At 44.4% G+C, this 15,477-nt stretch overlaps 1 protein-coding gene across 1 annotated transcript in view; it reads right to left on the reverse strand.

Annotated features, from left to right (window-relative positions):
* Positions 1 to 3,194: 3,194 nt before the first annotated feature.
* Positions 3,195 to 15,477, reverse strand: part of LOC126253696 (uncharacterized) — a 212,780-nt gene continuing 200,497 nt past the window's right edge. The window contains exon 2 of the mRNA XM_049955223.1: positions 3,195 to 5,107. Coding sequence (XP_049811180.1) covers positions 3,526 to 5,107 — 1,582 coding nt within the window. The 3' untranslated portion in view covers positions 3,195 to 3,525. The remainder of the gene's footprint in view (positions 5,108 to 15,477) is intronic.

Below are 15,477 nucleotides of genomic sequence, written 5' to 3' on the forward strand. Positions count from 1 at the left end.
TCTCAATATCCCATTCAACTATCAATCACCTCATTACCAATCGCGCTTTTATGTGCCACCAAAGACACTGTGCTGAATTTCCCTGATTCAAGTGCAACCAGTGTCCCAAATGCCTCCCCTCACTCAAGACTGTAAAAACCTTCCCACTTGTTATCACTGCAAAGTTCTGAAAAAATGATCACATCTGAAACTTCCATCCTTGTGTAACACATCCAAGCCATCCTACACAACCTACCCTATAAATGCAAAAATAAGCCTCCTTCCACTAACCCTGAATTAACCATCCCTATCCGCTCTATCGATACACTATTCAGCACAAACAATTCCTTACAGTCTGTGCTCACCTCCAAAGATATAGTCCGTTTCGTAATCACAGTGCTCTAAAACATTAATCCCTTTCACAAATCCTTCAGGAAACTACACTAGCAGCCAGTTCCACACGTCAACTTAAGTCCACAGCCACGTATTTCCAGAGCCACTTAATATTCTCCCGTTTAGATACCCCCGTCTAATCCAAATCTCATCTCAACCCGCAGCAAACCCCCGTCCTCCTGCACTGATTATCCACCATAAGCGTAAGTAGATCCAAGTCCGTAATCCCAGACCTCGATGTACATACTTGAAACTCATTGCACTCTCACTCCAATTCGCCACCCATGTTTCACCTTCTCGGACCCATTCCAATCTGAATTTTTTACGTAGTGCAGGAAATCGAGCCATCTCTAGTCAAAGTACAGCGGCGCCAACGTCAACATCATCAGCTGCATTACAACGTCACCTCCATCATCATTGCAGACAGTCATCGAGACGTACAGATCATCGACTAAATTGATGAAATTCACAATTTTTTACAGTCAACTTTATTGTACTCAATATCTATCCAGCTGAAGAGCAGAAACTTTGCTGCTGCAAGTCTGCCGGGCTTTGGGGAAATGAGATAACCGAGAAGGGTAGAAGATCCTGTGCTGTCTTCCCGTTTTTGTTGGAGTTTCTGAGTGTGTTAATCCACCTGAAACCTAATGTTTCCCTTTTTGTAAGACAACGGAGAAGGGCAGATTACGTTCATTTTCTTCTGTTAGCCAGACAGAAAACAATAGTGGGCATAGTGATGACGCCACACGTCAGAGATGTTTTGTATGCTTTACCTGAAATGGTGGCCAAGAAAAGGAAACCACAACAGCTGAGGCACTGTGGTTCGATCCTGTAATGGTGCTTGAATTACGTAACCATTACGGCACCTCACCTCAACCTCTCGATACCAGCAATATTCTACTGTGTTTCTCTAAAATAGTTAACATATTTCTGTGACGACATTCAGATTTGATTTCATTAATGTAGAGGTACTTCGATACGTCGATATGTATACAGGGTGTTACAAAAAGGTACGGCTAAAATTTCAGGAAACATTCCTCACACACAAAGAAAGAAAATATGATATGTGGCATGTTAGAGTTCATTTTATTACTTCTCTTCAAATCACATTAATCATGGAATGGAAACACACAGCAACAGAACGTAGCAGCGTGACTTCAAACACTTTGTTACACGAAATGTTCAAAATGTCCTCCGTTAGCGAGGATACATGCATGGTGCATGGAATCCCTGACGCGCTGATGCAGCCCTGGAGAATGGCGTATTGTATCACAGCCGTCCACAATACGAGCACGAAGAGTCTCTACATTTGGTACCGGGGTTGCGTAGACAAAAGCTTTCAAATGCCCCCATAAATGAAAGTCAAGAGGGTTGAGGTCAGGAGAGCGTGGAGGCCATGAAATTGGTCCGCCTCTACCAATCCATCGGTCACCGAATTTGTTGTTGAGAAGCGTACGAACACTTCGACTGAAATGTGCAGGAGCTCCATCGTGCATGAACCACATGTTGTGTCGTACCTGTAAAGGCACATGTTCTAGCAGCACAGGTAGAGTATCCCGTATGAAATCATGATAACGTGCTCCATTCAGCGTAGGTGGAAGAACATGAGGCCCAATCAAGACATCACCAATGGCTGCCCAAAGGTTCACAGAAAATCTGTGTTGATGACGTGATTGCACAATTGCGTGCGGATTCTCGTCAGCCCACACATGTTGATTGTGAAAATTTACAATTTGATCACGTTGGAATGAAGCCTCATCCGTAAAGAGAACATTTGCACTGAAATGTGGATTGACACATTGTTGGATGAACCATTCGCAGAAGTGTACCCGTGGAGGCCAATCAGCTGCTGATAGTGCTGTACATGGTACGGAAACAGTACATACTGACGAAACTAAAATGAGCTCTATCATGGAAATTAAGCGTTTCCGGACACATGTCCACATAACACCTTTCCTTTATTTGTGTCTGAGGAATGTTTCCTGAAAGTTTGGCCGTACCTTTTTGTAACGCCCTGTATATTGCAATGATATTATTCTTATGTGTATTCTTTCTTTTGTCACGATGATCTTTGACATACTTGTAACTCTTTCTGGGCGCGTAAGCGGTTATTAGAGAGTCAAGCTTTGGTCGTCATGTTAAAAAGACGCAAATTGTAGTCAGTTTATGAAATGTGAACTTTAACAGTGAGGAAGATATTTTCAAGTATGTTTTATATTCTGAAGTGATGTTTTGGAACGAGTTACGTGATATTGCAACAAAAGTAATAAAAAAGAAGTGTAACTTAAATTCGGTGATTACTTTTTTACATCACCATTGTCCTAACTTGCTAAAGTTTAATCTTCAAGAATGGTTTATGAAACACGTCTATAAAACTTTTGAATATCGCAGAATAACACCTAGGCCTCTTTGCATCCGAGCTTGGAGTCATCACTACCTAGATTTTCGACGATTGAGCCACGAGTTCACAACGAGACCAGCGTGGGAAACACGAAAAGATGAGTGCCTAGTTTATCCCTTATTTCAAGAAATAACTTTACTTACTGTGCTCTAATGATACCTGCCACATAATGTAACTTTGTTGTTGCCCGAAAATGCAATATTTAGCAGCGTGAGCAACACTACAATCGTAATTAATTTTTGACCTTTGTTGTGGTAGGGTTGTTGGAACGCGTCATAATAAATTCTCGTTATTTGTTAGTTATGAACAGCCCAGGAGTGAGGCAGATAGAGGGCAGCAGCCTGCTGCCAATTTAATCTTTTCATTGTGTAGACAACTATGCTTATATTTGTCAAGTAACAATTTAAAAAAAATCACAAATACTTTTCCCAGTTTTGTAAAAAAATATAAGCTCGTTTACTTGAAGATCCATTAAACTCCATTAAACTATCATACATAATGTACTTTTACGTTGGACAGCACAAATAAGTTTCTCAGAATATTAAGTATCTTTGGTCTACAATCACTTGCGCTTTAACGTAGCGAAACTAGCACTTTCTTTATTTAGGAAGCGAAACTCAGTCTTTTCCTCTTTGGAATAAATATAGCACAGGCGCTTTCGTAGCCACAGTAAGTTCGCCGGACCACTCGTAGTTCTGTTGTCCACCTCCGAGCACTGGCTGTAGGAAAGGAGCGCAGTGCAGCCACTACAGCTACGCTCTGTAATCTATAGCGTCGAGAACAGCTGCAGTCCTCGCAATCAGCTCCTCTTTGTACTTCCACACGGTCGTGTCGGTTAGCACATTAGTCCGGTAGTCGTTGCACATGTTCTTCAGCTGGTTCACGCAGTCCTTCCTGTAGTGCTGCAGCTGCGCCGCCTCCGTCGGCACGGAGAACGAGTGGCAGGTGCCGAGGCAGTGGAACGGGAAGTGGTTGTGGAGCGCCAGGACCCGCTCCGTGTCGTGGAAGCACTTCACGAACTGGCCCGCCTTCGTGAAGTTCTTGGCGCGGTACACGTGCTGCAGCATGTGCATGTAGGGCGGGATGTCTTCGAACCAGCCGTGCGCGTGCTTCGCGTCGTCGAAGAAGTAGACGTTCCGCACGTTGTAAGAGTCCGGCTGCTTGGTCTTCGTGGCGTCGGACTTGATCGACCGCATCAGTTCGTGCCAATCGAGCGCCTTTACGGGCATGATGACCTCGTCCGTGTCCAGCAGGGCTATGTAGTCGTACTTGTATATGTTTCTGTACAGGCAGTCGTTGTACGGTATGACCTCATTCTGGCGCTTGTGGACGAGCTTTCTGGTGAGGTACATGTGCTGCAGCGGGTGTACGTTGGGCTGGAAAGCAGGCAGCGTGAGGGGCTTCACGTCCACTTGTCCCGTGCCTTCGTAGTACTTCAGCAGGCGGCTTATGTTGGGATGCGTCTGCAGCTCGTACAGATACACCTTGTCGGCTCCGAGGATGCCCAGCAACTCGATCCACTCGACCAAGCGGAGGGTCATGTCTGCGTGCTTGAAGTCCAGCCCCTTGACACACACAGCAAAGCCCTTCTTCTTCTCCGGCTTCTCGTGGATTATTCGCAGACTGGTCGTGGCCGTATCGCACTGATTTTCTACCACGGATACTACTGACGGCACTTTAGACTTGTGAGAATCCGGCACTTTGCAACTGATGAGGTACGGCTGGAGGATGCCTTGTTTGTAGTTGCCCCACTTTGCGTTCCAAATGTACTTGTACTCGTAGACTTGAGAGAAAACGGGAGCCTTCTCCCCTTCGAACCAGAGCTGACAGGTCAGTTTGGTTTTAGGTTCAATCCTGTCGATCATGCCGATAAGCCGAACGGTCGGCGCTTGCTTGTTTTGTTTACGAACATCGACGTAAGCACTGAAGAGATACACGGTACCGTTGCTAGTGACAGTCCTTTGCCAGTAAAGGTTGTTGAAGTTCAATTCGAGAACACTGGGAAACTTGGCGCACGTCTTGTTCAGCTGCAGCGACTTGCCAGAGTATTTGGCCCAGAAATCCAAAGGGACGTTGGAGACTTCCTTCATAGCGCTGTACAGAACACTCGGCGGCACTGTGTTCTTCGTTTCCTGCGCGGCTTTGACGGCGGCGACCGGCGTGGGAGAGTTGGCGAAGACGACGCGCGACGGGGTGGTGTTGGCGACGGCGCTCAGCGACAGGGGGCTGTGCGGGACTTCGATGCGCACCACGCCCGTTGCCACCACCAGCCACACCACCAGAGCCGCCGCCATCGCCTTGCCCACCCACGCCAAGTGCCATCTGTTCATCCTCCTGCAACAAAAACAAGCAGTGTTAAAGATTTCTTGTGAGGAAGAAGGGAGATTACAGGTCAGTGGCCTGTCGACTAGGAGACTGAACTATGTGACACACTGGTTGAGACATTGGAGTTGCATTTTCAAATCTCCATTTGAAAACCCAGACATGTCCTCTGGGATTTCCCTCAATCGTTTAGGCAAATACTGAGGTGATTTCTTCACCAATCCTATCATCAGCTGAACCGTATATGTAGGACAATTAAAGTTCACTTTGGACAAGAAGGAATGAAATCTCGTATCACCACGAGGCCTTCTCCCCCTTATCGCAGATGTCATCACACCTATCAGTGGGGACATCAGATACATCAATGGTGTCATCACCAGCACACGACAAGCTATGCCCCTCGACATCTTCCCCCTCCTCTCCCCTTCCCTCCTCTTTCCTTTAGTCACGTATCAGTACTTCACAGTCCCTTAAAATGAAACAACCAATCACAATGTAGTCCCCAGGGCAGCAAACTTAGCTGTGCTCTAAGTATCACCGAGCGAGGTGGCGCAGTGGTTAGACACTGGACTCGCATTCGGGAGGACGACGATTCAATCCCGTGTCCGGCCATCCTGATTTAGGTTTTCCGTGATTTCCCTAAATCGCTCCAGGCAAATGCCGGGATGGTTTCTTCGAAAGGACACGGCCGACTTCCTTCCCCATCCTTCCCTAATCCGATGAGACCGATGACCTCGCTGTCTGGTCTCCTTCGCCAAACAACCCAACCCAACCCTCTAAGTATCCAAACAATTTGAATTTTTCTGCCTTTTGTTGAAAAGTGTTTCTTCAAAAAATTACTCTCACATACACAGACAAACAAACAAAGAAACTTTAAAAAAGTCAACTGTATAAATGGCGTCATATTAAAAAATATTATCAACTGTGTCTTCATTCTTCACTAAAGAACTGTTTATGTCAAACACTGCACAGTCTTATCGGTAAATTCCCAACTTGCATCTGTAAATGTCATTGGAAACTATGTAGCATTCGCCGTTGAATATGAGAATGAGCACAAAACATAGTGTCAATAATAGTTAAAAACTAAAGTTTGGTTATTCAATGCAGTTAAAAAAATCAGAAATACATAGTTGCTAAAGATGACTTTTACTTCAACTACTATTCTGCAAAACTTGGAAATGAGGAATGAAATCAAGTATTGCGTTATGCCTCTGTTCTTAGTTTGCTTACTGTACAATTACATAGTGTGGGGCACAACAGATATTCAGATTAATTATATTCCACATCTAAATTGTACTATGACACTTTTCGAGTGTCACAATCTTCTTCCCATATCTGAAATGTCTGGAAAACAATGTCAACAACACGAAAAATGCAGTTTAATTCAAGTATCACAATGTTATTTTACACAAACACACTCACACATTCACACATCTGTCAAAATGGTCTCTAAAACATAAATTTGAATTCCAGAGTAACTGTCCCAAAGCTATCGCCCAAATAATATGCTAAACAACGTTTTACATTTCAAGTTAGGCCTAAGAGAGAAAGATGCTAAAACTAACATGACTGAGCTTATAACTACAGAAAATACATGTTAGCCAAAATATTATACTAAGCAGGCTAATACACAAACAAATAGGCAGAATGAGTTACTGCCAACTATTGGAAGAATCTAATTAATTCCATTATTTACGGCTACTCTTCGTGTACGGCACAACGTATCGCCATATTTAAATTGTTCTACGATGCTTGTCAAGTGCTACAGTGGTATCTCCACATGTAAAAGGTGTTGTCATTTCAGAGGAATTGTTATTGGTGATCCATAGAATGGACTGTCATCACCTTAGAAAGCACCAATTAACTAGGAAAGAAGAGACTGTATCATGCTCTACACTAAAAAAATACTGTATATAATCAGTAATTACCAATCGGAACTATGGCCCAAAGCCCTCTACAACGTTCACAAAATATATTTCATATAATCAACTACAAAATAACAGCAAATCTAATCAAAATATGCAAGTCAACAGCATACACACACACACACACACACACACACACACACACAAACACACACACACACACACACACACACTGCATAACATTTCATGTATGTAAATTCTGTAATGCCTCGTCGTTAAATGTCATGGATGTGTGTGCACTCATTGTTTGTGTGTAAATAGTGTGTAAGAACATTCGGTTCATTGTTGTTTGTGTCAAGGATGTTAACACAGACCATAGTTTATGTGGTTTTTATCATTTTACAACGTATGGAGCTTTGTGCTCATTTACTCTTGTTGTATTCTTATAGTGAGAAGGCTCAGTTGGATGATGACACGCATACGTCTCAGAAGATTTTAACGTTTGGCGTGTTATGGAGCAATATTACCACTTGATACTGGTCTTAAAGCCGAAATTGCAATTGCGAAATAGTTTCTACAGCCAATGGCTAGTGATTTCCTTTAAAAACTTGTACATGAAAAAGTTCTGTGGGACCAAACTGCTGAGGTCATCAGTCCCTAGGCTTACACACTACTTACACTAACTTAAACTAACTTACGCCAAGGACAACACACACACACACCCATGCCAGAGGGAGGACTCGAACCTCCGACGGGGGCAGCCGAGCGAACCGTGGCAAGGCGCCCAAGACCGCACGGCTGCCCCGCGCGGCCCTTCTACATGAATGTGAACCCCAGTCATGAGGAGTTAATCATTTACATTAATCTTACAATCTCGGCTTTAGCAAGAAATTAGATTTAATGAAAATAAATACCAGACTTTGTTATCTATTCTCGATTATGGTTGCCCTAACTGTTGAATTTCTTATCAGATTATATCCAACGTGTAGCTGATCATCTTGCTCAGTCCATACTCCGTGCACGTTACTCCTATTCTTTCAAACAACATCTGACTCTATTACTGTGATGGGTTTCATTTTATTACATTTTTAAGTATGATTATTGTTCATACATAGTACATGGTAAATATGTAGTGGTCACCAGCGCTGTCCAACATGTTTGTTGTTGATTGTTGTATGTCTCCCCTATGCTCGGATGAACTGTCACAAAAAACCCTGGCATTTATTCTAAAATACAATTTTGGTTATAAGTATTAATTTTTAATGAGACAATGTTAAGTACTGCCAAAACAATAGTCTAATCAATGCCTTTCACCAGTGGCTTCAGCCACATGTGTGTATGCCATACGTATAGTACACATACATGTGTCGCAATCTCTGCTGCTTTACACTGTATGACTCCAGAGAGGACGTTAAATTTATCTGTGGTATTCATCCATATGGTATCACATTTGGTTTAGAAACAAGCTGACAAAAATATTGCTTCTTTGCAAACTATTTCTGTTCACCCCGCCTGCCCATGCCCCCTCTCACTTCTCCTGCAGCCTCACACCTTCTCCCTCTTTCACTTCACACCCTCTCCTTCTTCCACCGGCCTCCTCACACTCTTTTGCTTCCGCAACTGCCAGCAACCTTTCTACACCCCTCACTCACCTCGTACGCCTCTCCATCATCCCCATTCTCAGTGTCCATCTCATCTGTCCCCTCACCCTGTGTATGCCCCCATGCCCTCCTTCTTTCCATCTCCCCCTTCCTCCTTCTCTGTCTATTACCTCTTCCCCCCTCTCTGTCTGTCCATCATCTCCCTTCCTTTTACTGTCTATCAGCTCCTCTGCCTTTCTCCCTTCGTTCTTCTCCTCCTCCCTCTCTCAGTCCATCATCTCCTCTGCCTGTCCCTCTGTCCATCTCCTCCTGCCAGACCTCTCTTTCCATTCCGTCCTGCCCCTCTCTGTATCCACTTCTTCTTTGCCAGCTGTCTCTGTGGAAGCCCTCCTGCCCCCCCCCCCCCCCTCACGGCCTGCCCATTTCAACCTTCTGCCAGCTGTGTTCATAAGTACATGTAGACCCTGCAAAACAGGTGATAAATCAGGCCGATATTACTTCCACAACATAACTTTTGTGCATGGCAGCCAACATGTGAGGCGTTTAGAAACCATTTTTTGCCCCTGACATACAAGATGCCATGCAAAGCAGGTGTCTGAAGCAAGCTAATACTACACCAATACCATTTCCTGTTGTGTAAGGCAGCTACACATCAGAAGCTGAAAAACCGTTTCTTGTCCCTGATGTATAGGGTGTCCTACAAAACAGTTCAATAAGGTGTGCAGATAAAACACCTACAAAACATGCCTGCCATGCACGGCAGTATTCACGACAGCGATGAAAACCTTTTTTGCTTATATCTCCGCTCCTATGGGAGTTAGGAAGTTCTAACACCCACAGTACTGATACTTGTGAAGTTTTCTGTTTGTGTGTCAAATTTTGTTGAAATCGATCCAGGGCTTTGGGAGGAGATTTTGGACATAGACACACACTTGCTGCTTTATATATTGGTAGACTAGCTTTTTAGCCACACCTCCACTGACATTTGTTACGTCACATATACTGCACACTTCTCCTCCTCTCTCTTTATCCACCTCATCCTCCGCCTTCTCTCTTCCCAGATCTCCCTCCTCCCTCTCCTTTTCCAGCTCCTCCTCCCTCCTCTCTCTCTCTCTCTGTCCACCTCTACCCCCTGTCTCTCCATTTACTCCTTCCTCCATCTGTCGATCTCCTCCTCTTCCTTTCTTTATCGACCTCCTCCTTCCACATCACTATCCTGCTCCTCCTCCACATCTCTCTATTCAGCCATACTGGTCTGTGCATGTACTACAGTCCGATACCTCCTGCACAACATGTGGGTACTGCAGGGCAACTGAAATGTCAAGCATTACCAACCCTTTACACCATCATCCCTATAGGTGCTAGGTGATTGTCTCCCCTGCAGCACTTCTTTCCATTACAACGAGTTTGATTGGAATAGATCCAGTGGTTTATGTGGAGATGTAAAAAAAGACACAAAAACATATATACCATTTTTCACTGGATGTAGCAAACACCGAAAACGCATGAGCGGGAAAATCTAATGATAAATATCAATTTTTATATATATGACAGATATTGTGTGATTTTTGTAACCACCCATTACGATAAGTGCAACGCCTGCTAGTTCAATGAAGGAAGAAATATGCAGGCTTTGATGTTAACGACATCGTATGTGTGTTTCTTCACTCTCTGAAACTGTACTGAGGCATCAGTACGTCATTGACTGTTATGCTGTAGTACTGACATATTTGAGGAGAAAGGAAACTGTCAAGCGGTGACCAATGCCAGCTTCTTGTTAATGTAGTGAACTCTTAAGAATAATCGGCAGTGCACTGAAGTTTCTAGAGCTGGAGCCAAGACAGGATAGAGAGTTCACAGGAAACCATCGTCTGACACCACCATAACAACAGAGAGATTAAACACCAAAAGATGGCGGAGCACCAGCGAGCGTTTGACTGGGAATCCAGTAGTAATACAGGCAGGCGGCTGCTGCGCCAAATGCGCGTCTCGAAAGCACAGCGCCAACGAAAGAAGTATGGCGCGAATTACAAAAATAAAAGCTTCATAGTAGAGTTGATACTGTAGATATTAGCTCTTAATATACACCAAGCGAACTGGATACAATGTTCGCTCAGACAGTGCCGTCCATTTTGAAAGGCAAATCATAGCACCGTTTAATTCGTCGCAACCGAAGTACTCCATCGCGACTGCCGTAATCAGAGCATCGATTAACCATTTTGAGGGTTACGAACAGAAGTGACATCCAACTGCACGAAACAAGAACTGAAATTATACGAGCTAATTTGTCTAAATTTATTGGAGAACCTTGTGTAAATTTCCTGATACAAGTATACAGGGTGAAAAGTATTTAAACCGACAAACTCTGGGAGGTTGTAGGGGACATCAAAACAAATGTTTTTCCTTAATGCCATTTTTTCCTATGAGGAGTATTTAAGCCGGTAGAGGAAGATTTCTCTGGCGGCAAATTAATTAAACCAACAAACACTTTTCTAATTTTTCAATGACCAAGAGACAACAAATTAACACAGCCCAATTTCACTTACAGTAGATTTTCAAAAATGCCTCCATTGACACGTAAACAAAGGTTACACCGTCGGATCATGTTCTGTCTGAGAAGGGCACGGCAGGAGTATCTCGAATTGTCCCTGCTGCTGCTGCTACTATCCGTGCAACCAGATCCTCTTCTGATGCAACAGGAGTTGCGTAAACAAGGTAGTGCATCTCTCCGCACACAAAAAAGTCCAGAGGTCACATATCTGGGGATCGATCAGGCCGTGATACAGGACCACCTCTGCCAATCCACGTTTCTGGGAACCGTCGGTCGAGGAATCGACGCACACGACGACTGAAATGTGCCGGCGTCCCGTCATGTTGGAACCACATGCGATGTCTTGTAGGGAGCCGGACGTCTTCCAGCAATTACGGTAATGCTCTGGCTAGAAAATTGTAATTGTTCCTGCTATTTAATGGCCTAGGTAGCAGATACGGCCCAGTTAAACAGTCCCCAACAACACCGACCCACACATTAACGAACAACCGCACTTTATGAGCGCTAGTAACTGTGGCGTGTGGGTTACCCTCACTCCAAACATGCGAATTGTGCATGTTGAAGACTCCATCAGGCCCGAACGTTGTTTCTTCGGTAAACAACACAGAGGATGGAAATTTAGGATGCATTTCACACTGTTCCAGGCACCACTGCGAAAACTGTGCTCTGGGTGGATAAGCAACTGGTTCCAGGTTGTGGACAGGCTGTGAGTGAAATGGACGTAACAACTGCTCTCGAAGGACTGTTCTTACATTCGTCCGATTCGTCCCCACGTTACGTGCAATTTCACAAGTGCTGAATAAAGGATCCCGCTCCACATGCTGCAAGACAGCTTCCTCAAATAGCAGCGTTCTTACCGTGCGACGGCATCCCTGTCCAAGTAATCTGCTAAATGGCCCGGTCTCACGCAGACGTTGGTACACAGCAGCAAAGGTCGTATGATGCGGAATACGGCGATTAGGATATTGCTGTTGATAAACCCGCTGTGCAGCTCGTCCGCTGTGGTGCGCTACGTAGTACCCACCAGCCATATCAGTGTACTCACTCCAGGTGTATCGCTCCATTAGTAAACAGAGACAATGCACTACTACATGGGTGGACAGCAGTTGCCTACTGAAGACAGTAATACGCCCTCTAACAACTGAAGATCGTAATACGACCTCTAACCACTGAAGAGCGTAATAAGGCCTCCCCCGGCTTAAATAATCCTCATAGGAAAAAAAGGCATTAGGGAAAAATATTTGTTTTGATGTCCCCTACAACCTCGCAGCGTTTGTCGGTTTAAATACTTTTCATCCTGTATGTGCTGCATCGCACGAACACGGAATTCTCGCTTTACATTAACCGACCTCAAAGTGCGAACATTTCACGTTAGGTTTGCCCGTCACTGTTATGAACATCCATTAGAAGCACAATTTACTCTAACCAGTAACTTTTTTTAACACAATGAGTTTCAGAGGATTATCCTCCATGGAGCATTTCTATGTGCGATTTTTGAATCGCCTATGGCACAGTCTTTCAGTGGTCATTCGCTGCTTCTCCAGTCCTATATATAGGGTGTTACAAAAAGGTACGGCCAAACTTTCAGGAAACACAAAGAAAGAAAATATGTTATGTGGACATGTGTCCGGAAACGCTTACTTGCCATGTTACAGCTCATTTTATTACTTCTCTTCAAATCACATGGAATGGAAACACACAGCAACAGAACGTACCAGCGTGACTTCAAACACTTTGTTTCAGGAAATGTTCCAAATGTCCTCCGTTAGCGAGGATACATCCATCCACCCTCCGTCGCGTGGAATCCCTGATGCGCTGATGCAGCCCTGGAGAATGGCGTATTGTATCACAGCCGTCCACAATACGAGCACGAAGAGTCTCTACATTTGGTACCGGGGTTGCGTAGACAAGAGCTTTCAAATGCCCCTATAAATGAAAGTCAAGAGGGTTGAGGTCAGGAGAGCGTGGAGGCCGTGGAATTGGTCCGCCTCTACCAATCCATCGGTCACCGAATCTGTTATTGAGAAGCGTACGAACACTTCGACTGAAATGTGCAGGAGCTCCATGGTGCATGAACCACATGTTGTGTCGTACTTGTAAAGGCACATGTTCTAGCACCACAGGTAGAGTATCCCGTATGAAATCATGATAACGTGCTCCATTGAGCGTAGGTGGAAGAACATAGGGCCCAATCAAGACATCACCAACAATGCCTGCCCAAACGTTCACAGAAAATCTGTGTTGATGACGTGATTGCAGAATTGCGTGCGGATTCTCGTCAACCCACACATGTTGATTGTGAAAATTTACAATTTGATCACGTTGGAATGAAGCCTCATCCGTAAAGAGGATTGACACATTGTTGGATGAACCATTCGCAGAAGTATACCAGTCAGCTGCTGATAGTGCCTGCACACGCTGTACATGGTACGGAAACAACTGGTTGTCCCGTAGCACTCTCCATACAGTGACGTTACCTTGTACAGCAGCAACTTCTCTGACGCTGACATTAGGGTTATCGTCAAGTGCACGAAGAATTGCCTCGTCCATTGCAGGTGTCCTTGTCGTTCTAGGTCTTCCCCAGTTGCGAGTCATAGGCTGGAATGTTCCGTGCTCCCTAAGACGCCGATCAATTGCTTCGAACGTCTTCCTGTCGGGACACCTTCGTTCTGGAAAACTGTCTCGATACAAACGTACCGCGCCACAGCCATTGCCCCGTGCTAATCCATACATCAAATGGGCATCTGCCAACTCCGCATTTGTAAACATTGCACTGACTGCAAAACCACGTTCGTGATGAACACTAACCTGTTGATGCTACGTACTGATGTGCTTGATGCTAGTACTGTAGAGCAATGAGTCGCATGTCAACACAAGCACCGAAGTCAACATTACCTTCCCTCAACTGGGCCAACTGGCGGTGAATCGAGGAAGTAGAGTACATACTGACGAAACTAAAATGAGCTCTAACATGGAAATTAAGCGTTTGCAGACACATGTCCACATAACATCTTTTCTTCATTTGTGTGTGAGGAATGTTTCCTGAAAGTTTGGCCGTACCTTTTTGTAACACCCTGTACATCAAATACACTTTCCGTTAAATGAACTAAGTCAGCTCATTTTATAAGAAGTGTTGCTGTTGCGGTCTTCAGGCTAAAGATTGCTTTGATGCAGCTCTGCATGGTGTTCTGCACTGTGTAAGTCTCTTGATCTATGTGTAACTACTGTAATCTACACCGTCTGGAACCTGCTTACTAGGGACGCGGTAGTGATACGCTATTTCACTGACCATGCTCATTTGCGAGTCACGAGTCCGTGAGTGGCAGCCACAATCGACCACTGTCGTGATGGTGGGTGCAGCAAGTCATCCAGACGGGGCGATGGCGTGGAAACACAGTGAGGCAAGGACGAAGCGTCTGGGCCGTTCTGGAAGCTCGGCACAGGAATACTTCCGTAAAAAACTCAACATGAGACGCAGTCTCTGTGGGGAGAAACTTCTTAGCAGCAGTCGAATGAAGTCGTCCCTGGCCCTGAAGGGTGTGAGAAGAAAAGTAGTCCTGTCAAAAAATATGCGAAATTTACTCCTGAAATCCAGGTTAACTGTGTTGGGTATAGATGTACTGCCTAAAGTGACGTATGGAAATTTGTGCCGGACCGAGATTGGAAGTTATTGTGAGCGGTCGCCTCACCACTTAGGCTGGTCAAAGTCGCTCGTCGGACTGGCATCACACGCCTATCTGTTTGTTCTCAGAGATCATTAATTCATTTAAAAATAAATATTAAAATATGTTTTGGAATAGATAGAGTGATCTCAAAATTATTATAAGAAGGATTATGACAGGGTTTATGCATGAGGAACAAGTGTGGAGCATTAAAATATCAAAATTGAGTATATTATGAAAAGTGACGCATCTGACATTACAGTCTGCTAAGAAGTTATAAACAGGGGTCACAGACCGTGATGGGTGTCAGCCGAGTATGGAGCTGTAGCTGATGGCAGCTCGGACCCAGTGATGCAAGAGGAGTTTTGGTAGTTCATCTGATGTTTGCAAAGCAAAAATATGGACAGTAGCGTAGGAAGTGGCTTTAATTGATGTCTACAAGCTTTACTTTTGACTGGACAGCACCTGTAGACTTTCCACTCAGTGTGGCATATGGCCCACCTCAATCAGAAAATAATGGGTACTACAATGAAATGCTACAGAAAATATCAATCAAATGTGAGCTATGAAAATCAACTGTTACACAACCTATTAACTGTATGCAATTTCAACATTTTGTTGCTGTAGCACCAGCAACCCTTTTACTTCATGAACAGTTTATTACAAATCTGTCACAGATGCAGTGAATGTATTTTATGGACTA

Source organism: Schistocerca nitens, chromosome 4, assembly GCF_023898315.1.
Source record: "Schistocerca nitens isolate TAMUIC-IGC-003100 chromosome 4, iqSchNite1.1, whole genome shotgun sequence".
NCBI classification, from domain to species: Eukaryota; Metazoa; Arthropoda; class Insecta; order Orthoptera; family Acrididae; genus Schistocerca; species Schistocerca nitens.